The following is a 25,764-nucleotide window of genomic DNA, read 5'->3' as shown; positions in this document are numbered from 1 at the left end:
ACTGGATTTCTCTATACTATCGTAGAAGTTTGAGGAGTGAACCGCAAAATATCAACACCAGACAAACAGAGTCCTCCTTTTAGGTACGTTTAAACTGAAAGCGGTGCTTTTGTGTCTTGTTTGATTAACGGTATCATCAATTCTCCGTGCTGTAAGAGTGACAGAAAGTAGCCAGCTGCTAAAAACAGCTAGCCTGGGAAGATAGCGCTCTCCCGCTCTCCAACGCCTCACAGCTTCCTCAGTTTACTGTCGTTTAAATCAGGGCTGTAATTTACATAAACCCACTTCTTTCTTTCACTTTCATTGCTTGGGAATGCACTGTCCGAGCTGTAGTTGTGAGGATTGTGATTGTGAGTCGAGCTGTGAGAGCGGAACTCGGCAGGTTTCGTGTTCGGCCGCTGATCATAACGCCGTTTTCTTTAGTTCACGTTAAATGAACACAGATGACCGTTCGGCCTGTTCCTCGTGTATGCTGGTTCAGTTCTCCTCTGTCCTTCTCCACTAACCTGGACCTCTCTGTGGTGTTTGTCCTGTCGGAGCTGCTGTTCTTTGATTGGTGAATCTTTTAAATGTAACCGCTCTTTGTTCCTGTAGGTTTCTGAACTGAGTTTTACTCTGTAACGTTATGAAGATTAAAGTAGCGAAGTGGAAGTATTCCATTAAAAATGAACTCAAGTAAAAGTACTACGATTTAGTTCTACTCCAAAAAGTACCGTTACACGGAAAACTGTACTCAATTACAGCAACGAGAGCAAATGTAATTCGTTACTTACACCTCTGCGGTTGATTTACACCTCAGCACTTTTGGCCCAAGTCTAGCAGTTTTCCACACGACAGCTGACCTACTGTTTGTCTTCTGGGAATAACTTCTGGGAATTCTGGCATTTACAATTGGCTACAACTTACCGAACTTAGCAATAGCCTAATAGTAGTTTGTGTCACACAATTCTTGGGTGAATTTATTAGTTTCACATTTCTCAAAAACATTAAGCTGATTTATTGCTTAAATTTAAGCACAAATAGACTAATGGTAATAAAATCCTGTGAATTTTGGCTAATGACAACTGTTCTAAACAGTTTTGTACGGAGGCGTGCTGGTGACATCCTGCATAAATAAAAATATTGTGTGGCCACGACTTACTAAAGAGTCACAACAAGATCCTAATACATGGCCACAACTTAGTAAGATATTGAAATTAAATAAGTCTTGATCACAGCTTAGAAAGGCAGGATCTTGTTTCCACGCCTTACTAAATTGTTGCCATGGCTTAATTATGTGGTTCCCATGCCTTACTAAATAATGCATTATTTTTGTTTATACTGAATGTCACCAGCAGGGCCCCAGTACCAAAACTCAACTTTCAAATTTGACCAAAATATCTTTTAATTATTTGAAGAAAATTAGCCATTACTTTCCATCTCACCTTTTTCCCTTCCCGCTGTTGAAGGTCCAGTCTCCCGCTCAGACTGGGCGAGGACAGCATTTTTTCAGAACCTAGAAATTTGTCTCTGTTTGGGGGAAGCAGTGGGTTTTTACATTTGGTCGGCATGTTTCAGAAGTCATGGAAATTCATCTTCTAATGATATGCTTTTTGTTATTCAGTGTAAATAAACAAATGAAAAATATTCAATAGCAAATGTTTTAATAAAAGCTTCCACTTGTGAGTTTCGAAAACATTTTACGTTACATTAATTCAGTATTATGTATCTGTGAAGAGAGTATTTTTATAAAAAGAAAAATATTCTCTTCACACATACATAATACTGAATGAATGAAGGGTCACGGGTGACGGTGGGAGGAGGGCAGCTCCCAGAAATGGGATGATGACAGCCACAAGAGGCACAAAGGCGGGACTTGAGTCCTGAACTCCGCGGCCCAGGCCCCATCTCCTGTTCCGCAGCAAAAATCCAGGAGGATTTATTTGGCCCATATACGATGGACCTGTGGCAGAGTTGAGGCAGCCAGACTCACCCTGAGTCAACGGCGTACATCAAGGCCAAATGTGGGCCATAAGAACTGCAGATGTGGGCCACATTTGGGCCAAAAATTCATTGCAGTCTGGGGACTCGTGCACCATGCCCCACTCACTTGCGGTTCTCCTTTCTCTGCCGTCCTCAAGGGGCTTTGTCCTCGCTCTGAGTTCAGGCCCCGCCTTGTATCACGGGGAAGGGTGTTCTTAGGCATGACACAACGTGCAGTAGAACCATTGATAAGACAGTACGGCTGTGTCCAAAATGGCAGACTTTCATACTACATAGTGTGCCAAAGCAGTATGCGAGAATAGTTAGCAAAAGTAATCACATCTCTTTCATTGCATTGGCGTGTTCTTTATTTAAGGTTCAGGTTAGAAAAAAGGCAAATAAACAGACTGAACAACAGAAAATGCCCATTTGGTGGAGTTGGGGATTGGTTGGTGATCCTGCCAGCGCTCATGTCCTAAATAAATGAATAAATAAATGTTGATAAGTTATCAATTAAAACAACACATAAAAACCAGAATAAAACTAAAGAAAAAAGATGTTGTGTTGAGTCTATTCGTGCTTTAGAATGGTTGTGTACTAAGTTGTGTTCTAGAATGGCTAAGTTGTAAATGCCTGTGTTGTATGTCTTTTCCTGCACAGGTGTGTTCTTAATAAAGGTTCAGTTTGGAAAGGATGTAATGCAGAAGATAAACATGAACTAAGAAAAAGAATAAAACAAAAACACTGAAGAACAGAAGAGGCTCGTTTGATGAGATGCGAATTGCAAGACGGTTGGTGGTCTTCCTCCTGTCAGCACTGGCGTCCTCACGCTCTTTGGTCAGCTTCTTGCTGCCGGAGGCTTCTGTCCTGGTCAGAAGCGTGATAGTGCTGGTGTGCAGATCTTTGAGGTGGGACGGTCCAGGTCTCGGTTTGTGCAGGTCAGGAGTGACAGCTGGGTTCATGCCTTTGTTCCAGCTCCAGCCTCTAGACAATTCCAACAAACTGGTCGTGTCATGAAGGTAGTTGTGGTAGGATGGTCTGGGAATTGGGTGCAGGTCATCTGTGAAAGTTACTTTCCTGCATTTTTCTGCTCCGTTTTTAACAGAGCTTATCGGTGCCCTCTTGTGGCCATTAGTGGACGTCTGGCTGCATGGAGAAGAACTGGGTTCGGTAACCAGAATTTTCACGCCTGTGTCGACATTTTGCTCAGTAACATCCTTTCCTTTCTCATTCCACAGCTGAGTTTGCACCCCTGTGTCATCACTTCATTCAGTAACGTCCTTTCCTTTCTCATTCCATCCCTTTTTTCCAGCTCCTGATTTGCAGAACAGTCCAAAGGTTCTCTTGAGGAATGATTTCTTTGGTTCATTTTTGAGTTTTAGCATTCGTGAAGTCCGGTTCTGGTCGTGCAGCGTTCTGTTGTGGTCCTCCTCACGTTCCAAAGCACCACCTCTGTAGCAGCTCAGGAGGAGAACCACGTGCAACAGGCTAACCACCACTTGGCCCTTCTCCTTCTTCTGCTTCTTCTCCTTCTCCCTCCATTCATTCATGTTTCTCAATTTGATTTGATGCTGAGTTGATTTAAATGAAGTTTGTGAAGCTCACGCAAACAGCTCAAGTGTCAAACTTGAAATTAAATAAAAAGCACCAAGTTCCACGCTGTATAGGCTTGTTCCATTGTGACATCACAAGAGGGTGTGACATTCAGCGAGCGGCTGCGTGTGTTGTGACGTCATGGCACTTCGCGCATGTTAGATGTATTTCGGTTCATTGTGACATCACCGTCGTCTGATTGGCTGAGCTTGCCTTACACATGGAATATGATATTGGACCCTTATTGTAACTTATGTAAAAAATAAAACCCTCATTTAGAAATATATCAACTTTTGGTTATTTATCAAGCTATGGTTATTGACTCAAGCTGAGTCACTAGTCGTGAGTAGCTAAACAAAGTTAAACAAATTATGATTATTATTATTATTATTATTATTATAGGTTTGAGTGTGTGTTACTCTGTTATATGTCTTATTTTTATTGTGTTTGCTTTTTTGTGTTTATTGCCTCTTGCTAGCTTTAAAGATTAAATAAAAAAATAATAATCATAAAAATAAAATATGTAAATAAGCAGCCAATAAAACAGAAAAGATTGAAAGATTAAGAAAGCATTGAAAGTTGAAATGGAGAGAGGAAAGAATGAAAATAGACAGGAAAGCATGACAGGAAGAAAAAAAGAATGAAAGGAAGAGGTAAAGAATGAAATGAATAATGAAATAATGAAAGGAAGGAGGAAAGAAAAGAAAGAAGGAAAAAATGAAAAGAAAGGCAATAATAAAACAAGTGAAAAAAGAATAAAAGGAAGAAAAAATAATGAAATGAAGAAACAGAATGAAAGTTGAGAGGAAATAATGAAAAGAAAGAGAAAATAGTGAAAAAGAATGAGGAAAGAATGGAATGAAAGAGGAAATAATGAACAGAAGAAGGAAAGAATGACATGAAGAAGGAAAGAATTCAAGGAGGAAGGACATAAAAAAAGAAGGAAAGAATGAAGGAGACCATCAAGAAATGCTCGATGTTAAACTCACTAACCGCTGCAGCTTTTATCGCTGGCCACAATAAGACTGAATACACATTCATACACATCTCTCTCTTGCGCCCTGCGCCTCAACTGCTCCTCCTATTGAAATGATGTTAATTCCTACGTTAGATGTTTGAGTTCTAGACAACATTGTCTGAAAACTGAATGTTAGTCCTTTTAAAGCGTTTTTTACTGTTTCACTGTACGGCGGCAAACTCTCCGCTAAGTTCTGAAAATATTGATAGCATTCAGATGACGTCACAACCACGCTGCCGCCATTTTGGTTGGCAACTTAAAGTTCACTCAGTGGTGGTTTGTAATGGGATAAAGCCGTAACTGATCCAGCAGAGACAGTGAAACGTTATTTTGGACCACTTTTTAAGATCTCGTTTAAAGCGTATTGACTGAAATATTTGATTGTGTTGATTTTATTTGATTTGTTGCTGCTGTGATAAAAAATGAAAGCTGATATCTAAACAGCTAGTTGATATCAGGATAGACATTAGGCATGTGGGCCAAAACCGGGCCAGATGATGGACAGCCGATTGATTTTTACTCATATCTACATTTAACCCTTTCAGGCACACATACAGGATTTCTTTCAAAATATCAAATTTGTTGATAAGAACAAGTTACAAACCATTAAACTATAATAGATTTTGAGTGAGATTTTTTGATTCAGGGTCAAAGGTCATTTCTGAGGCGGTTTCTCTGAGTAACCACTGTGCACTACGTGGCGCTGACTATGTCATTTACATTTTTCATTTAATGCTCAGCTTGCTCTCTGATTTCATTGTTTTGTTTAAATTTTTGTGACAAAGATAAAATCATTTTTTTGTCTGGCTGAGGCCATTTTGTGCAATGCAGACCCTTCTTAGTGCTGCACTCAGCACATCGTCTTGATGTTCTTTACACTGGGAGATGAGCAGCTTCAGATTTGTGCTTCTCCCTTGATATGTATGGTCTGTAGTGTGGGAACTCTTGTAGTGTGCTTTTCTCTCAGCTGACAGTCTTCAGTCTTTAGTAGAATTTTTCTTGGCCTTCACTAAACCTTTTACCACAGAGCAATGGACGTCCTTCGAGGTCATCTTGTCATTCGGAAACTGCTTGCTTTACAGAATGTGTGCATTTACACCCGCCCTGGTCACTTTCACTACTTCTGTTGTTTTTATTTCCCTGGATTCCATAACTGCCCTGATCTCCCTCATAATCCTTTAGCCTGCTCTCCCTCCCACTACATTAAGAATCTGATGGAAAGGCCTCTAGCAACAGTCTTACTACCTCCTCAGCACTCATTTTTGTTTTTCCATGATGCACTATGATAAACAATATAAACCAAATTAGCTCTGTGAAATATCTCTAGTTTTGAATAAACAAACAAATAAACACAATGTTATCCTATAGGCACAATGTCTTTCACCATTTCTCCATGTGATTATGTGTTTATCCTAAATGCACTGTGGTTACTCCGGGAAACCACCAATTTTTAGCCATGTGACCATCTACTTCACCTACATTCACAGTGGTTACTAGGCAAAACCACCACATTTTAGCCTTATAAAATGAATATATGAGTTATTTTAATTGTTATTTTGTAAATTCTCATTTTATAGCATATATCTACAATATTTATACTATATTTATCTACAATTAAAAATTACAATCATACATACAAAACCAACCTGGATCACCTGGTAAGCAGTTTTGTACAGGCTCCTCCAACAACCATGCAAACTCAGCTTTGCAGAAAAACTACAGTTCTTACATCACTTCCTGTGTGGTACTTTTTTAACTGTCCCAAGAACAACATTAAACATTTTCAGAAACATTAATGCAAATTGAGAAATTAGAAAAAACAAAGTGGTTTCTCACAGTGACCACTGTGCCTCAAAGGGCCAATTATGGCATGAATGTTGTGGCCCAGCAGTGTAGATGAAGGACGAGGGCCACATGTTTATGCTGGGGCAGATCAGCGCTCGGTTGATTTAAGTCTGGCATGTCATAAGTGGCCCATTACTGAAGTTTCAGAAAACAGCCAACGCTCGCCGAGTTTTCATTCTGAAACGTATTGTTTACAAAGAAATATTATTAATATTTTGCATGTTCTGCAATAAATGACTGTTTATATACTCAGGGCCACATCTGGGCCTGGAAACCAAAGTGGGTGGCTCATAACTGTGTGCCATATATGAGCCAGATCTGGCCCACACCTTTTAAATATGCTCACAGGGTGTGGGACAGATCTGGACCACTGCCGTTAAACGTACACACTTTTACAGTATGTGGGCCAAAGCTGGGCCAGATCTCTTAGTTCTACTCACTTTACAGTATGTGGGCCAGAGCTGGGCCAGATCTCTTAGTTCTACTCACTTTACAGTGTGTGGGCCAGAGCTGGGCCATGTCCGTTAGTTCTTCATATTTTGCAGTACTGGGCCAGAACAAAAATCAAATGATAGCTTAGTTAGCAGGCCAAATATGCCACCCATCACAGCACAGGCTCAGTTCCAGCTTCCTGATGCTAAAATGACACCTGTTTACAGAACATCTGAGAGCACAAAGTTGAGTGACTGGGGTTAGCGTGAAAGCTGCAATTGAACGTGTTCTGTGGTTAGCGTAGCTCTTAGCCATCGCTGAGCCGCTATCATGCTAGGTTTTTCCATTTTTTCCCTTTTTCTATCAGCTACACCCATCAGTTAGCATCAAACGTTGAGTGCTTCTGAAATATAAATAAGTGGAAAGTGTTTATTTGACAGAACAGAAATCTGACATAGAATTTTGAAATACCGTCATCATTTTTAAATGCTGCAGCATACCCTATAACCATTATACCACCCAACCTTATTATGGACATTATATGGACACACAAAAACGACTTAAATCAAGGCTCCTGTGTCTCATTTGTGCATTACAATACATATTTCAAATGTTTGACATGATCAAATCAGCATGGAATGATGATAATTTACTCTGTTCTTTCCTCCATTACCAACAGGAGGACAGCAATCAAACTTGCGGATAGTCCTTGTTGGAAAAACTGGGGTTGGAAAAAGTGCAACAGGAAACACCATCCTTGACAAAGATGCTTTCCACAAAGAAGCCAGTTCACTGTCAGTTACTAAAGCCTGCAAGATGGCTACCAACACATTTAATAGCTGTAACGTGGTGGTGGTGGACACTCCTGGGTGGTGTGACACAGGCCTATCTGAGGCTGAAATTGTGCAGGAAACAATCCAGTGCATCGACATGTCCTATCCCGGGCCTCATGTGTTCCTGCTAGTAGTGCCGATCGGTCGGTTCACCGAGGAGGAAATCAAAGCAGTCCAAATGATACAGGAGGTCTTTGGGGAAGGAGCCACCAAATACATGATGATTCTGTTCACAAGAGGAGACGACCTGGAGGACAGAAGCATTGATGACTACCTGGCCAACGCCAAGGACGAGCTCAAGAGCCTGGTGGACAAGTGCGGAAGACGATACCACGTGTTCAACAACAAAGAGCAGAGCAGCCGCAATCAAGTGCACTCGCTGTTGATGAAGATCCAGGAGATGTTGCAACACAACGGAGGCACCTACTACACCAACACGACGTATCAGCTGCTGGAGCTGTACAAGAAGAAAGAGGCCGAGATCCAAAAGAAAATGAGGAACGTCGAGAGGGAGATGCAAATGAAAGAGGCCGAGTTCCAGTGGAAGATGGCCCTGATGCAGCAAGAGCAGCAAAGACAGAGATTAAAGGAGTCAGAACTGAGGGGGCAGCTTCTGGAGAGTGAAATCAGACGATCTCGCGAGGAAGCTGCACTGGTCGCAGCCCTAGAAGACGTAAGACTCGAGTTGGTCCAGGAAGAACAGAAGAGGAAGGCCGCAGAAGAGGCTCAGCAGATGTTTGAAAGCTCTCAGGCCCAAAAATCTGCAGAAGAACAGCAGAGACGTGAGCTGGAGTACGCAGAGCACCAGAGGAAGATGCTGGAAGAGGAGCAAAAGAAGGTAGCGGAGTGGACCATGCATCAGCATTGCATGGAGGAGGAGGAACAGAAGAGGAAGACGGCGGAGTCCGAGCACAAGCAGAGCATGGAGAAGGAGAAGCAGAAGATTGAACAGGAGAGGCTTGACATGCTGAAAGAATACAAAGAAAAAATGACTGAGCTAGAGCATCAGGGGCAGCAGATAAAGACCGAGAAGGAAGAATGGTTGAGGAAAAACATCAGGAAAAATCCATGCTGTAGTATTGCGTAGAGAATCTGTCCAAGTCTTTGCAGCGGTGTAACCTAACAGTGCTTAGCGTGAATCAATATGATCTGCAATTATTTTCCTGAAGAAATTCAGCCAAATATGTTCTTGTGAACGTCATCATGAACCCCACAACCATGTGGTATACAGAGGTGTACAGAGTAGCTTAAATCTTCACACATTTTTCAAAAATTCTGCATAATTTAGTGGATGAGATATAAAGTCATTCAGAGTGGTTTGGTGTGAAATGCTCTGTTCTAGAGAAACTTGAATCAGAATCTGAATCAGAATTGTTCACAGTGGTGGTGATAGGAACCAGACGTCCACCTCTAAAAGCTCCCTGACAGACAGTTATTACATGAAATGGTTATGAATACACTGCCTGATGACTGAGACATTGTTTTATGATAGTTTTGAGATAAAGTTGTGGCCAAAAATACACAACCCCATTCCAAAAAAGTTGAGATGCTGTGCAGAATGTAAATAAAAATAGAATGCAATGATGTGCAAATAATATAAACCATATTTCTAAAGGAAAATACTACAAAGACAACATATCAAATGTTACAAATAAGAAATTTATTGTTTTTTGAAAAATATATGGCCATTTTATATTTGATATATATATTAATATAATATATTGCCAACAACACATTCCAAAGAAGTTGGGACGGGGGCATGTTTACCACTGTTTTCCCATTCTTTTAAATGTTATCAGTGGGTCACAGGTCTGGACTGCAGGCAGGCCAGTTTAGCAATCTGACACTTTTACTACGGAGCAATGCTGTTGTAATATGTGCAGAATGTGGTTTGGCATTGTCTTGCTGGAATAATCAAGGCCTTCCCCCAGACGTCATCTGAATGGAAGCATATGTTGCCAAAACATGTATATATCATTCAGCATTTATGGTGCCTTCACAGATGTGCACATCACCCATGCATGGTGCATTAATGCACCCCTATACTATCATGAATACTAGTTTTTGAACTGTGCACTCATAACAATCTTTATCCCAGAGGACACAGCGTCCATGATTTCCAAAAAGAATTTCTAATGTTGATTTGTCAGACGACAGGACACTTTTTGACTTCTCCTCAGTCCATTTTAAATGAGCTCGGGCCCAAAGAAGGTGGCAGCATTTCTGGTTCCTGTTTATATATGGTTTCTTCTTTGCGTTTTATAGTTTTAACTTGCATTTGTGGATGCAGAGATGAACTGTTTTAACAGACAGTGTTTTTCAGAAGTGTTTTGAGCCCATGCAGTGAATTCCACTACAGAATCGTGTCTGTTTTTAATGCAGTGCTGCCTGAGGACCTAAAGATCACGGCCCGCCAATATTGGTTTTTGGCCTTGTCCCTTGAATACAGAGATTTCTCCAGACTCTCTCTTTTAATGTTATTATGTACCATAGATGATGAAAAGCAGACGTTCTTTGCTATTTTATGTTGAGAAACGTTATTCTTATATATATATATATATATATATATATATATATATATATATCTTATATATGTATGTTTTTCAAAAAGTTGTCTTTGTACTATTTTCAATCAAATATATGGTTTGAATGATTTGCAGTGTCCCAACTTTTTTGGAAATGGGGTTGTATTTTAGAACACATTCTTTGGCAGAGTTATCTTTTTCAAAGTTACTTCAATTCATCAACCTGTAGGTGGAAATTAAGTGGCAGCAGCTCCATCAAAGGCCATTGAGATAGGATTTTTACCACACACACACACACACACACACAATTTCTAAGCCGCTTATCGTCCTGGGTCATGGAGGGCTGCTGGAGTCTGTCCCAGTACTCACTGGGAGGAAGGCAGGAAACAGGACAGGTCGCCAGTCCATTCACACATAGCATCATCAATTCACCCGACCGCATGTCTTTGGACTGTGGAAGGAAACCCACACAGACACGAGAGAACGTGCAAACTCCCAAGTCAACCGGCTGGGGGAATTTGAACCCACTGCAACACCCAGATTTTAACTAGTTAAAAAAAATGAACGGATTGATCTCTCATTATTTTCTTCAGTTCTTGTAAATCTGAGTTGAAGTTGAGTGAAATAACATATTGCTAAACACAGGACGAGAGGGAGAGAAAAAAGCTGAAGGAGACTCATAGAACTGAAGGAGGAATGCTTGACTTCAGTACCTTTGCTTGATCTGTGCCTGTAGTAAGTGCATGGGTATATGGATGTGCTTAAGTGATTCTGGGTCTATGCTTCAAAGATCTATTGTGTGTCAATTTGACCCAATAGCCATTTTTGGTCCATTTTCTTGCTGGTTCTACTCTAAAAGATCATGATGAACAGACATTTTGGGGCCATTAAAAAATTAGTAATAAGCTAAATGTATAAAAAAAAAAATCATTATTTGTGGGGGCCTTTCTATTGGGAGGTGTATGTGCCAACCCTGAAATTTATACTTGTGAAAAAAGAATTGTTGTATTACTCATTTAAGTTACATCATTTGTTTACAGTTGAAATGTGTTTAATTAAAATATGCTTGAAAAGTGCAGTCCCAGGTTTTAATGTCACCATTTGGATTCTAACATTGAATTAATTCTGTAGAATTATCCATATTCAGTCATGGCACAGCCACTGACACAGAGGCTTTGTTTTCGATCTGCGTTCCCTTGATTTTGCCTGATCTGGTAGCCACACTTGCCAGCTCTGTTAATGCATTTAGTGAGGTTATGGGATACAGATCAGGGAAAGAAGTTTCAATCAGTGGTTCAGTAACACTCCCAATTTTTAAACCAGAAAATATCACTAGATGTTCTATACTGTGGCACCACTGGAAGACAAAAGTAGGCATGTTAAGATAGTAGCACAGGTTAAATTCTTCTGAGTGCACCTATAAGTACAGGGTAACCCCCATGGACCTTAGTACAGCTCTATAGATTCTTTTCTGCACTTCTTGGTCTAAAATAGTGATAAAAGTAAAAGTACAGATGTAGACACCAACATAACTCAATGAAACTAAACACAAAAAAGGAATTAGTAACGAAATGTTAAAGTAAATAAGATCTTCATGTGTTGAGCAGAAGTAAAAGTACTATTTGAAAATACCCAAAATCTAAAGCCCTTTTTAACAGAGCACAGTTAAAGCTTTTAGCAACTCTATTTTTTGCCCCAAAACAAGGAACCATCATACTGTATTAGTTGTTGAGGCATGCAATAATGAGGCAACATGGTAATTTCCCCACCAAACTTTATTCTTTTATTAAAAGCAGAAAAAGTTAATACACATCCTATGGGACATACTCCTACCCATCTGTACCCCAGACCAGTGATGAGCACAACCAGACTTGGACTCTGATGCCCTCAATAACACTAAGGAGAGATTTAACACAAGTTAAGCCAAGTCCTGGACCGACATTCACCAAAACATGTGAAATCTTTGTCTTCGATTACGCTTAACCGTGTTTAAAACATTGTTACAGGGAAATTAAGCATTGGTTCCTCAGACACACATGAAGCCTAGGCATAAACCAAGGAGCAACATTAGGAAGCCCAAGACCAAACTTAACCATTTTGGAAAACCAATGTTAAACATGCCATGGGCCTGAAACTCCAAACTCCATTTCAAGACAATGCAGGACCTGCACTAAACCATCTAGTCCCACATGTTTAAGTGCTCACAGCACAAGCGGTGGGCAGAGGATGAACCCAAATGAGCCAATAAAGGGGTGATACTTCACTTTGGTCAAATTACTCCGCAAACAGCAAAAAGCAAATTAGGTTAAACTCTGCATCCTCCACCAAACTACTGCAGTCCCCCCACCACCTCCCACAGCTCTCATACATGAGAAGCAAGGAGGGAGTGAAGGGAAAGAGTTTAAAACTGTGTGACAGTGGGGCACCAGCATTAATCAAAAAATAAAACTAGGATGACCCCACACACACAGACCATGTTACAATGGCACCCTCTACTGAACACAAGCGAACTGCTCTGTTACATTGCACAGGTGAAGGACACCGGGCAGGTCTTGTAACTACTGAGGTCATAACAAGACATTTTTTTTTTTACACTGAAAACTGGACTGTGGACAGATAATTTCAAATATACAATAAATGACCGACTTGCATTTGCTCCCCCTCCCTCCCCCATGACTAACAGACATGCTGACTGGCTGATGGAAGGGCAATGAAACTGTCACAGGAGGATCTGAGGAATAGAAACTAAAAGAAAAAAAAAGAAAAGGGGGAAAAACCAGGGACAGGCATGTGTTGCTGTAACAGGATTCATGACTCCACAACAGTTTGAAGTGACTGAACATGAACACTATTTACAGGCAAGAGGGAGGCAGTGCATGTTTGTGTGTGCATGTCTTAGATATGCCTGATCATTTCACACTGGGCAGGAAAATACTTTGAAGTTAGGTGGCCAAATAAATCATGGCAAGGTTAAAGTAAATCTGTTCTTTGAGACTATTGCACAATTAATTTTAAAAAAGAAAAAAAGAAAAAGGAAGAGTAAATGTCAAGTCTCTTCCAGTGCAGTCACTGTATATAAACTCAGTGTCCATATAAAAGCTGAAAACTCTCCTCCTCTTTCAGTGATTTCACAGCATAAGACCAGATCTCTAAAAAGAATGAGGTCACACACTCACACACACAAACACATACACACACAACATGCACTGATCTGCCTCAAAAAGTTGCCCCAGATGCAAACACACTAATACTAGAGGGGATCTAGCGCATCCTGTACTCCGATGTCTTGGACATCTCACAGAGCTGGCCCTTGAAGTCAATATCTACAGTGAAGTCCAGGTCTCTCTGTAAAGTAGAAACAAAAAGGAATGACACACTGACCAAATAAGTTTGTTCACTTACTTAACTTTTAAGATGGGTGAAGAACTCACGTTATTCTTGACGTTGGGTTTCATACTGATGGTGCCAAAGATCTCCTCTCCTGTCTTCACGGTCAGATAGTCGTCAAGATAAAACACAGTCTGCTTCCAGTGAGTATAAGGAGACTCTGGACCTGAAAAGAAAAGATTTTGAAAATAAGTTACTCAAAATTAGGTCACAGTGATGCAACTTTTATGGTTTTGCTCGTACTTTCAGTTAGATTTCACAAAGAAATAAATAAAAGAAAGGATTTCTCCAGAAATGTGCTGCCCTGCTACAGGCCAACAGTGGTCAAACCAGATACTAATATGATAATTCTGATTCATAGCCCAACCCGTTCTGCAGCTTTATGTAAAATTGTTTTAGTAAAAATGTATATTTTTGGTCATTGTAGTTAAAAAGACATTTGCAGTAGTATAAACACACAGTTTACACAGCAAAACACTACAGGAGTACAGCCTGTTCCCATCTTGCTCTACAAAACTGAGTTCAAATGCTTCCTAATGCTACTTCTGATGTGCCCCTGAACACACAATGAAGTGTGCTCCCTAATTTTAACACCACTTTTAAGCTATTGAAGGGCTGGTTACTTAGCTAACAAGTCAGGTGTTAAACCATGACATTTAAATGTGTAGCGCAGTACTGGGCAAAATAGGGAGACTTTTTAAGTTAATCTGTTAGGTGCATCATCCACAGCATGATCAAGACAATTAAAATAGAACGGGTGAACATATGAGGTCCCAAACTAGGAACAGCAGGGCAGCCAGTAATAGCGAGGACTAATCAGGCCAAATACCATGGAAAGTAAGAGCTTTTGCCACTTAAAGGTCTGCAATGAGCGTGCAATTGGGCAGCCTAAAGCATATGGCTTTATGACAGCCATAGATCTCCAGAAAAGTCTGGTGCTAAATAAATAAAAACTGAAAACAAAAACCCTCAAATATGTTGCGTCTAAATCACAATATAGTCTACAGCTAGGACGACAAACACACCAAACTGTCACTCACTGGTCGAGAAGCCGGTCCTTTTGTGGCAGCGTGTGAACTCAATGTTGAAATAGGTGACTAGAGCATGGATGTAGTCATTTCTCCTCACTTGCAGGCAGAAGGGTGAGGTGAAAGACAGGTCCTCAATCTTCACTGTGTAGATATCCACTTCCTGATTGAGACAAACAAGTTATCATGACCCAAAATGTTAGCCATTTAGGCATGACAAACACAGCATTCAAAAACTTTATCACTTAGCTGTAACATTCCAGCAGAACGCCAAAACCTACATACTCTGCATCAAAGATGTGGCCCACAAAGTTTTGTTTAGTTTTTACTTCTGATAGTCCAGCTTATATCTACACAAATGGGCCAACACTATCTGGTAAGGGACTGGCAATGTATTTTGTGTGCAGACATCTTTTTAGAGCATATACTCACCATGTAAATACAGTCATTTAATATAAACCATTTCCCACTAAACATTTTGTGCAAACCTAAAGATTAATCTTCCGACACAGATAGGATGATGAATAAGTAGACATTCACTCTACCAGTGTATTTACCTTAATGAGGCAGGCGCTGCTGACAAGCTGTTTCGGGTCAACAACATCCACCAGAGGCTCCTTAATGGCCACTTCCTTAATGCAGGACATATCAAACCCATAGACGTTCTCCCACCCTGACAAGAGAAACACATACAAAGTAAAGAATGAGAGGCCTTATTGACAGAGCTGTGCTTGTCTTGCTGTGCAAGAAAAAGTCACAGGCAATATTTCTGACAAAGACAAGACAAGCAGACAACTCACAGTGGATTTTGTAATCCTTGTATTGCCGATCTTCAATGGCTGTGATGTAAAGGGTAGCTCTGTCAGGGAAGATGAGCCCATCAGGTTTCTGTGGAGCAAAAAATGGATTATAAAAACCATCAACCAGCTTCTCTGACAAACATGAACGCTACAGAAATCTCATAAAAAAAAAGGCCGGCACCCTTACCAGCCACTTGTCCCTAGCATAGATCACTGTGTTGAGCATGGACTCGTAAAAGAGACAGTAGCCCATCCACTCAGAGATAATGATGTCTACATGCTCCACCGGAAGCTCCACCTCCTCCACCTTGCCCTTGATAATGGTTACAACTGGGAAAACAGTACACATTAAAAGGCTGGAGGGGGGGTTGAGTTTAAAGCCTAAAGCGTCCTCCAAAGTTATATAACAGTAATTATTAAGTATTTTTTACTGCAGAATCCATTCATTGTGGAGAGATCAGGAGAATAGTCCCCAAAGCACCACTATTTTACCAACAACATTACAAATAAAAACTTATGTAAGTAGGTTGACTAGTGGTTTGGACTATATTTATGTTGTAGACATTGTGACCCCTGGTTCCCATCACCACCACCAAAAAATATGATTTGATAAGCTTCTCTACATGAACCATTTCATATCGAACCACTCTGAAGGACATTCCAATGACTGAATTATTCAGATTTTTGGGGTGAAAAAAAAGACAAAACTTGTTTTGGGAGGGGGGGGGCACTATTGCCTTTTATACCCCCCTCCCCCCAACACGTTAAACTTAACAGATAGAAATTATGCACCAAACTTTATAGAAAATATGAAGTATTTTTTGTTCTTTGCAGAGGACACTTTTTCAGTGAGAGAGAAAACTGAGGCTTAAAGGGGGGGAAAAGTCTGGCCACTCATTCACCATAATGATAAATGCAAGAAGTTTAGAAGCACTTACTATGATCCAGCTTGTTGGCCTTGACAATCTTCACAGCATAGTCTGATATGCTGCTGCACTCAATCTAGGAACAGAAAATACAAAGGATTACATCAGTAGCCCCTTAACAACTTTGTTAACAGATGCATTAGTACAGGGGTGCACAACTCCTGTCCTGGAGGCCAGTGTCCAGCACCAGCTGGTGACTTACCTGCTGAGGCACACTTAATTACACTCATGTAACTGTCAGGTTTAGTTGGGCATGTTTGAGAAGGAAAACCTCCAGGCTGTGCTGGACACTAGCACTTCAGGACCGGAGTTGAGCACCCCTGCATTAGTAATTCAAAATATGAATTGCAAGCATTTATAAGATCATGGCTGGGCCAAAACAGCACAGTACAGACAGAACAGTACAAGCACTTAGAGTTATGTCCGAGTGCAGGTATCACTGCTGACTAAGGGCCTCAGCTAATGTACAACAGACAGCAGTAAAGATTCTATAAAAAAGATCTTTAATCTTACAGTAAGAAAATACTTAAGTATGACTTCTACTCACGCCGATGACTTTCTTGGCACCAGCCTTGGCCGCAAACATACTCAGGATGCCTGTTCCACTGCCTACATCCAACACCACCTTATCCTTGAACAGATGCTTGTTGTGAAACATGGAGTTTCTGTACGTGAGTGTGCGCACTTCATCCTTAAGCATCTCCTGCAAATGGACACACAAAAGGGATGAATGAATCACAAGCCTGAACCATCAAAACGTGATATGAGCAGAAAATATGGGTAAAGCTGCTAACCTCATGAATGCCGAAGTGAGCGTAGGAGTCAAAGTAGTAGTCCTTGGACGTCATGTCCTCCGCAGCAGGCTTCTCTGAGCTTTCTCCCTGGGACACCTTAAGAAAAAAAGAACAAAAAAATGAAGTTATCATAAAGAAACAAGACCCAGAGTCACTGCACAATTTTAAAAATTAAATGCCTTTTAACCCCCTTTTAAGATTTCAGGTGAAAAAAAAAAAATTCCATTATGCAACACTCAAATATGTACTTTATTCAAATAGAAATCAAACATTTCAAAACTTATTCACACCATATTCTATATGGAAACTAAACTGCCTGTTCTGAATTAATTTGTGATGTCACAAAAAAAAACATTTACATATTTCCACCTATTCAGCCAGCAGCAGTTTAGCTCCACCCATTCATATCGAGTTTACTGGTTAAGTTTGAACCTGGACTGCTTTTTCGAGACAACACAAGGCAACCAGTAAGAACAGAGACCATTTACATATAATCAATCAATATTAAACACACAGTAACAACAAGGCAGCCTGTTTAATTCCAAGGGATAAAGAGGGGTCATATAAATAACTATGACTGGTTATGACATTAAACCACAAAAACGTCATTCCTGGAAATCCAGGAGGGGGTAAAAGTAGGATGTGTGCTCTAAGATTTTAAGGACCCGTATATCAAGCCTGGCTGAGGCCTTCATCAGCTCTGAAAGTGCGTCTGAAGCTGCAGCAGCTTCTCATTTTATATGTACAACTTTTATACAAGCTTAACGTTACTCGCACAAGGAAAAACAGTTTACAAAGAATAAATCAGAATCCGAAACAGAACTTTAATACTTTGTGGAGTTCAAGGGTGACCCACAAGCTTAGTAGAGCTACTAAGGAGGAGGGAATAAAGACCAATCCAAAATGCGGACAAAGGCGTGTACCAAGCATACCGGCACACGTGGTGGGTACAAAAAAAAGAAGTGAGGCCTAGGCTAAAGCTCACCAGCCTACTTTACTATAGCATCAATGGACCAAAAGCAACCACTTCTCAGGCCATGAGCCTTAAGCGCTCTTTTAAAAGAGTTTTAAAAGCAGCTACAGCAGGATAGCTCAAGTTCGCAAGCTTCTTGTCCGAATTTTCCCGTTCCACCTTAAATGGTGCTGTAACTGCAGCATCATTTAAGGTGGAACGGGAAAATTCGAACAAGAAGCTAACTTTAGCTTTGTGCTCCTTTGTGCTGGCCAATAGTAGTAGGTAGTCAATAGGTAGTAAATCCCTCAAACTACATTACCTATAACGACCAACACTATTAGCGAGCACGAGAACAGGCAACGAGGTGGTAGCTTACTTGGCTAACGTGCTAGCCAAACCCATGCGGTCTCTATTATCCCCCATTAGCGAAGCTAGCTAATGGGCTAGTGTGATTCAGCGAGAAATTAAACCGATATAGAAGTCGCACAGAAGGTTTAACCGCGTAGTAAGCTCTAATGTTATATAATTACAGCCAGTGTTAGCGAATTGGCAGCCACTTGTGCGAAGAAATGAATGAGCAGGTTTTCACGCCGCTAAAATGGATGCTCCGATACGCACATCACTGAGCAGCCAGGTCACTACGCAACGAGCTAACTAACCGAAGCAGCGAGTCACCGGCGCCGCAATATAAACGTCCGTCGTGAAAAGGCACTTTTAAGCACGTTAGTAACCAATTAATACGCGAGTACGACGTTCCTCCAACTCGTCTTTGTCAAGTAGCATTAGCTCACCTCCATCCTGTCCGTCGTCTCCGCCATTTCGCCGAGAGATTTTTGAGTCGGCGGCTGCAGCGCGGAACGTTAAACGCTCCCCGTTGGACTCCCGCCCACGGCTATCAGCGCTCTGATTGGACCGCTGTTGTCTGACCCCGCCCTCTGGATAACGCCTTGTCCTCTAAGCCCTGTCGCCATTGGCTGTAAATCCGGTCGTCAGCTCTGTGATTGGGCCGCTGTTGTGTTGCCCCGCCCCAGGATACCGTCTTTTCTTCTGACTCCACTCACTATCGGGCTCAGTGATGGTTTTTGTAATGTGCTGCTTTTTCTTCTAAATGTAATCAGAATTTGTACAACATTAACAAGTATTTTTATATATCAGATCATCAGTACAACTAGTTAGGCTTAAACATGTGTCACTTGTAGCTTATGCATCGTTATTAGTTAGAGTTAGCGCGCTTGCGTAATGTACACTAGAAGACTAACTAGTACACTCTAGTGAGGATGTGTGGAGTCCACTACTCTTCTGCTTTTGCTCTGATCTGTTAAATTGCTACTGTAATAATAATAATAATAATATGGCTGAAAGATTAATCGTTTTTATATTAAAATCGCAATTTGAAAGAGCTGCAATTTTTTTATAATAACCTACATTATTGACTATGTTGCCTTAACAAAATTGAAGTGGGAAAATTTAGCCTAATAACACAGATGAGTTAGACCAATCAGAAACAACCCATATTTAACTGGCAGTCTTGTGTGTTAACTATGTTCAATCCTCAAGCCAGAAAAGTGAATACTGTACTCTCCTTGACCCAAAAAAAGACCTGGACCACGATTTATAGAAAAATATCCCACTTTAAAAAAATACAGACAATCTCCACCCTACGCTGAATACACAGACAGACAGACAGTACTTTTCCCAAGAACTCTTTAGTACTATTCAGTACTATTCTCAATTAAACTTTATCTAGGCCAAACTCTAGAGCAGTGATCGCTTGTCCCAGAGTTTTCCTTATGTCTTATAGGGCCTATATTCTATGCTTTTCCTATATTATTATTTTTTTCTCCCTGGAGTCCGCTCACAACATTTGTAAGGGTTCTTGTGCCAGAAAAAGCCATAATTCATTTCTATATGCCCTTTTCTTAGAATTAAACAGGGTTTTCGTTACTGTGCCTTTAAGACTAGATGTAAATGACCTCTGTCCTGATTGGCTGTTTTACAATATGTGTCTTTGAAGAAGCAGGCTGAGCCTAAACACTTCTTATAACACAATAATAACTCAGCTCATGAGGGGCTTGTTGCTTGACTGATGAGTTGAGTCAGATTTGTGAAGGATGTGGAGAGCATATGGGCCCCAATAGTCTTCTACAAAACAGATGGACATGCCTATCAGGCTAGAGAGCTAATAACATATCAGCCCCAAAGACCTCAGTGACCTTTGCTGAGATCATAGTTCATGATACCACCAGAAGGATTAAAGTTTAGTCACACTGAGCTCTCAAAGAGGGGCAGAACATTATGCTACCAATTAAATATCATGCTGGAATATTTTTAAAAATAACTTCTATTATTGTTATTGTTGTTGTTGTTCTTCTTCTTATTATTATTATTATTATTATTTTTATTATTATTTTATTATTATTAATAATAATAATTTTGTCAGTTGATTGTAAAACATTTCATTTGTATTAAAGGGACTCTGTAATTAGATGGTTTATTATTATTATTATTATTATTATTATTATTATTATTATTATTATTATTATTGTAGCACCCCGCTACTGGCTCATGCTGATGTGGGAGTGCGGGAGACTCTTGGGAATGTCTCTCTTACTGAATGTCGGTAGGAGAGACATTCTTTGTATTTAAGTTGTTGTGGTTCAGTTCAAATGTGCACATATGTTGTTTGTGCTGTTCTTGGACTGTGGGGTAGTTTGTGTGCATTTACTGTCAGGTGAAAGTGTGTGGTTAGCCTGCTATCCTGGCCATTTTAGTAGAGCTGAGTGGAGGTTCTTCCTTGCTGCCTATTCAATTAACAACAACAACAACAACAACAACAACAACGACAACAACAACAACAACAATAATAATAATAATAATAATAATAATAATAATAGTAATAATAATAATAATATTAATAACAATAATGTTTATTTATATAGCACTTTTACATACATTAAAAATGCAGCTTAAAGTGCTTCACAACACAAAGTTAAAACAACAGAGAAAGAAGAGAAAAAACATAATCAAAAATAAAATAAGCAAATAATAAACAGCAGAAAAGGGATGTATTAATAATACCTACAAATAAAAAGCAAAAGATAAAAATATGTTTGAAAATACAATAAAAATGCAACTTACAAGAAAGTAAAAGTAATAGTAATATTCCAGTAAAAACAAAGGAAACTATACAAAACTGGTTAAATGCTAAAGTAAAGAAATATGTTTTTAACATTGACAGAAGGAACCTGATGATGTTTATTGGTAATGTGTTCCAGATCTGACACCACATTGTTATTTAATTATTGTTATTTAATGATTGTTTTGTTTATTTAATCATTATTATTATTATTATTATGATTATTATCTGTAGTAGTAGTAGTAGTAGTGGTAGTAGTATGTTGATAACAGCTTAGCTTTAATCTGAATCAGATACTATACACTAATTTTAATTTACTGTATTTAGATTCTGTAACAGGTCCTGAACCAAGCAGCTTCTGCTACACATGTCAGAGTTGTGTTTGGAGTAGTGGGCTACACTGCGCCCATGTGAAAGACGGATCAATGACGTCAGATAGTGTTTGGCTGCAGTGACTGGTGTTAAGGATGGTTATAGAGCAAAGGGAGCAATCGACTTTCCACACAGAGTGCTCAGTGTTGCGTAATGAGCATATTTATCATACTCCATGACAAGCTACATTAATCATTCATAATAAAGTTCATGGTGCTGTGGCACAATGAGACAAGAGTTTTCACATACCTTGTTTCCACACTCTTTGTTCATTTTATCAGCTCCACAGACTGTAGTCCATCTATTTCTCTGCATACTTTGTTAGCCCTTTTATTCATTCAATTATTCAATGAATAACATATATATATATATATATATATATATATATATATATATATATGTGTGTGTGTGTGTGTATACATATATATATATATACATACATGTGAGTATATGTGTATGTATATATGTATATATATATGAACATATCTTAATATCCACATATATCCATATATATATCGACATATACATATGTATGTATGTTTAATTATGCCAATTTTAGTTAATTTTGTATGTATACACACACACATACATATGTTTATACATATATGTGTGTGTGTGTGTGTGTGTGTGTGTATACATATACAAAATTAACTCATAATAGAAATAATTAAATCAAATAGAAATGAACTCATAATGCATTCCATAACGGCACTATGAACTTCTAACAGCCAATCAGAGAGCGCTGTGTTAGTGGGGGGGCGGGGCTTATCCAGAGGAAAGGCTAGAAAGCTGTTCGCGTGTAGTAAGGGGAAGTTCGATTCAGCTTACCAATCCGATTCTTCTGAACTGTCCGATTGACCGATTCGAAGGTCCGATTCTAGAGATGGCTCCCCACACCGATCAGCTTATTCTCATCCTTTTCATATTCAGTGACTTTCAGTTCAGCGAATGAGTCTGATGTCCACAATAAGCAGTCAGATATAGTGGGAGTGCATTCCACACAGGAAATGATATCAATCAAAACGTATTGCTCGCATGCATTCATCATAATTTAAATAACGTTTGGCGTGCTATAAGTTAAAGTGTCACTTCTCCAAAAGGCACAAAGTACAAAACCATGAAACTAAAAAGAAACCTCCTGCAAGTGGACAGAGAGGGGTGTAGGAGAACTCAAAGGTTGTGGCTATGTGGTGTTTAATTCTGTGCTTTTATGAAGGTTATTGAAGATTGATATTTGAATATTAACACAGGCATGAATGTCCCTAAGTCAAACCTGCGGACTCCATGCTCCGCACGTTTTGTGTTTTCTCTAGGCCGGCACACATGAAAGTCTCGTTAATTAGTTAGAAATAAGATATTACAAACAGATGAAGGGAAGATGCATGAATTTTGTGCATAATCTGCCCAGGACTGATACTGGAGACCACTGGTGTATTATTACTCTTCAAAAAGATGGCTTGTCAAGGGTTGTCTAGTAAAGACAGGGGTTCTATATAGAACCATGGACACTTAGAGAACCATTTTACACGCTTTAATGTTTTTTTGCATGGTGAAGTGGTTCTTCAGATTGATGGAGGATGTGTTGGATGTGGTTCTATATAGGAGCTTTTTTTTAAAAAAAAAAATGGCTCTATTTAGCACCAAAAAGGGTTCTGCCATTGTTACAAGCTCGACATCATAAAAATAGCAGAACCATTTTCGGTGCTATATCGAATCATTTTCAAAAAGGTTCAGTATAGAACCATGTACAAGACATTCTTCATCAATCTGAAGAACCACTTGACCATGAAAAGAAACAATTAGTCGTGCAAATGGTTCTTTGGGTGCTCGTGGTCCCATGTAGAACCATCGTCTTTACTAAAGAAGCCTTGAAGAACCATCTTTTTAAGAGTGACATAACACTTCGATTCAGTTGGACTCGGCTCGACTAACACAGTGAAATGAACCTGTTCATAAGAACCGATTCCTTCGGGAGTCGGACATCGCTATTCGTCCGTTCTGTCACGAGCCTCGTCCGTGAACACCGACCTGGCGCGGCAGAAACGAAACCGACGACCTCGAACCGAATTACAGATTAGATATTTTTATTTTTCCTCTCAAAAGATCAACCGGTCTGCCGAGAAACCCGCTAGATCTGGCCGTCTCCGACCGCTCTGGTCATTCCGGGTGATGTATTCTAACGTTTGATAGCGCTAGCCAGCCAGCTAGCTGCTCAGCTCAGCTAGCTCGCCGTGCCGTGACTCACAGTGAGCAGAAAGGAGAGATCACTTATTATTTTTTAATTTCTTTATTCCCCCTCCCAGTCGTAGCTATATGTTTTGTAGGACATCCGCTCGTCAGCAGTACTTTGTGAGGAAGCTGTCCGCTGTAAAACTGCAGATACAGACCAAATGACTCGCGTCGTCATTTGGGCCAAATTTGTGAACCGCTGGGTTTGAATGAATTTAAACGCCAACGGTCGGAGCGTAGCTAACGCTAGCTCACCTTAATACACGCTTAACACTTAAACAGCCAGAGGCTTCCGACTTTAGCAGGTTTACCTTATTGCCCTTAATAAGCCACTGTATTTAACGTTAGGTGGCTAACTAACTCGCTAGCAAGTTGGTTAGCAGCCTAAACATCCATCAGAAGCGCCAGAGTCGTTAGCTAGCTTCTCCGTTAGCTTGGTGTTTGCTAGGCTGCAAAGCAGGCGAAACGTATTCTATTTTTTTTTTAAAGCGAGGTGGGCTAAACCATCGCAAACCATCTGGAAATACTTAGTTTTTCGTGTGAGTGAGAAAGAGGGAGGAAAAAAATCCTGCAAAGATGCCGGCTGTGTCGAAAGGAGACGGAATGCGAGGATTAGCGGTGTTCATTTCGGACATAAGAAACTGTAAGTGCCCTTTCTGTTATTGAGGCGCCGGTTGAACGTTAACGTGATCCATTTTTGTGACCTGTAACTGGCTATATACACGAAATCAGTGCACGATAACCCTTAGCTACTGTCCACGATTCTTATAACGTTACTTAGTCTTTATCTGAGAATCTGTTTGCACTGGTTGTGGATAAAGCCTCTCCCAGGTCTTTGAAGCTGGATGGGGAGGTGAGGAGAGGTCGTTGGCTCCCCGTGTGTTCCCTGTTGCATTGCTTTGGAGGTGCTTGATATGATATGAAAGGCCCCTGCAAGATGAAATGATCTTTCGCCGCTTCCAGAGGCGCGTAGGCCGCCACGGGCGAAAAAAGGTTCCTGTTTCAGAAACAAGCAGCTCGGAGCTCACAAGTGGGGTTCATATCTAGCGGTTCATATCTGTCTTCGCCAAAAGGAGCCAGTTCAACTGTTTGTGCGATAAACCCTTAATCGAGCGCCTCCCATGGGGCTGAGCTGGAGCTGGGCAGTATGACAATGTGTATCGTTATCACTGGATTTAGTGTGTAAAATGTGGAATTCAAAACATTGAATTAATAGTTCTAGATAGTTTTTAAAATGTGGGCCTCCTTTGTCTGTTCTAGCTTGTCAGACGTCAGAAAAAATAACTATTGTGATGTATCGTGTATCATAAAAAAACGTCTTGAAGTATCGTGATATGACGTTTTGCTGTATTGCCCACCTCTAGGCTGAGCATTGACGAATGAGGTGCATTCCTGTGTTTTTGGAGTTGTGTTAGGCATTTGGTGGCCAGTTATCACAGCTAATGTAATATTTTGCTTGCATGTTGACTGTAGTGAGTCACATTTGACTCTCATCTGTATTTCTTGACTCGATAAGTCATATATTGCATGGGTAGGGGAGGATGATCCTTCTCTGAAAGGTGGAGGGCACAATTAGCAGTTTTTTCCCAAAAATATTCTTGGATTGGTTGTTGTGATTTAAGCTATGCATATTTCTCAGAATAGTTATGTTATTTACTATGGATGCAAGATGATCTAAACTGTCTCAGGATTGGCAGATAGTTCACTAAATAGATCTGCATCATGCTAACTAGAATTTGATTAGTCATTCAAACTGATTTTTGTATGGACACTATCTATCTATCTATCTATCTATCTATCTATCTATCTATCTCTCTCTCTCTCTCTCTCTCTCTCTCTCTTTCTTTCTATGGCTGGTTACATACATTGATTAGGCACACAGTAATGTTTAGCTTCTGCCCATGATCTGTATATTTGGTATTTTTCTAA

General features: G+C 40.1%; 3 protein-coding genes across 3 annotated transcripts in view; 2 read left to right on the top strand and 1 right to left on the bottom strand.

Annotated features, from left to right (window-relative positions):
- The first annotated feature begins 7,012 nt into the window (after nt 1-7,012).
- Nucleotides 7,013-8,902, top strand: LOC118800490 (GTPase IMAP family member 9-like). The gene is made up of 2 exons (XM_036560737.1): nt 7,013-7,109; nt 7,530-8,902. Exons 1-2 carry the CDS (start codon nt 7,013-7,015, stop codon nt 8,768-8,770), a joined length of 1,338 nt encoding a protein of 445 aa, XP_036416630.1. The 3' UTR covers nt 8,771-8,902.
- A 3,886-nt stretch (nt 8,903-12,788) lies between these two features.
- On the bottom strand, nt 12,789-18,972 carry prmt1 (protein arginine methyltransferase 1). The gene is made up of 10 exons (XM_036560780.1): nt 18,890-18,972; nt 17,144-17,239; nt 16,897-17,052; nt 16,362-16,425; nt 15,611-15,753; nt 15,424-15,511; nt 15,181-15,296; nt 14,636-14,786; nt 13,640-13,761; nt 12,789-13,553 (listed from the first exon to the last, which is right to left on the bottom strand). The coding sequence occupies exons 1-10, from the start codon at nt 18,914-18,916 to the stop codon at nt 13,470-13,472; spliced, it is 1,047 nt and encodes a 348-aa protein (XP_036416673.1). The 5' UTR covers nt 18,917-18,972; the 3' UTR covers nt 12,789-13,469.
- A 4,616-nt stretch (nt 18,973-23,588) lies between these two features.
- ap2a1 (adaptor related protein complex 2 subunit alpha 1) overlaps nt 23,589-25,764 on the top strand; it is a 31,939-nt gene continuing 29,763 nt past the window's right edge. The window contains 1 exon segment of the mRNA XM_036560736.1: nt 23,589-24,478. Within this exon segment, the coding sequence (XP_036416629.1) occupies nt 24,412-24,478 (67 nt within the window). The 5' untranslated portion in view covers nt 23,589-24,411.

This window comes from Colossoma macropomum, unplaced genomic scaffold (assembly GCF_904425465.1).
Source record: "Colossoma macropomum unplaced genomic scaffold, Colossoma_macropomum, whole genome shotgun sequence".
NCBI lineage: Eukaryota > Metazoa > Chordata > Actinopteri > Characiformes > Serrasalmidae > Colossoma > Colossoma macropomum.
The sequence above is the reverse complement of the archived record's forward strand: the minus strand, read 5'-3'. Positions and strand labels throughout refer to the sequence as shown.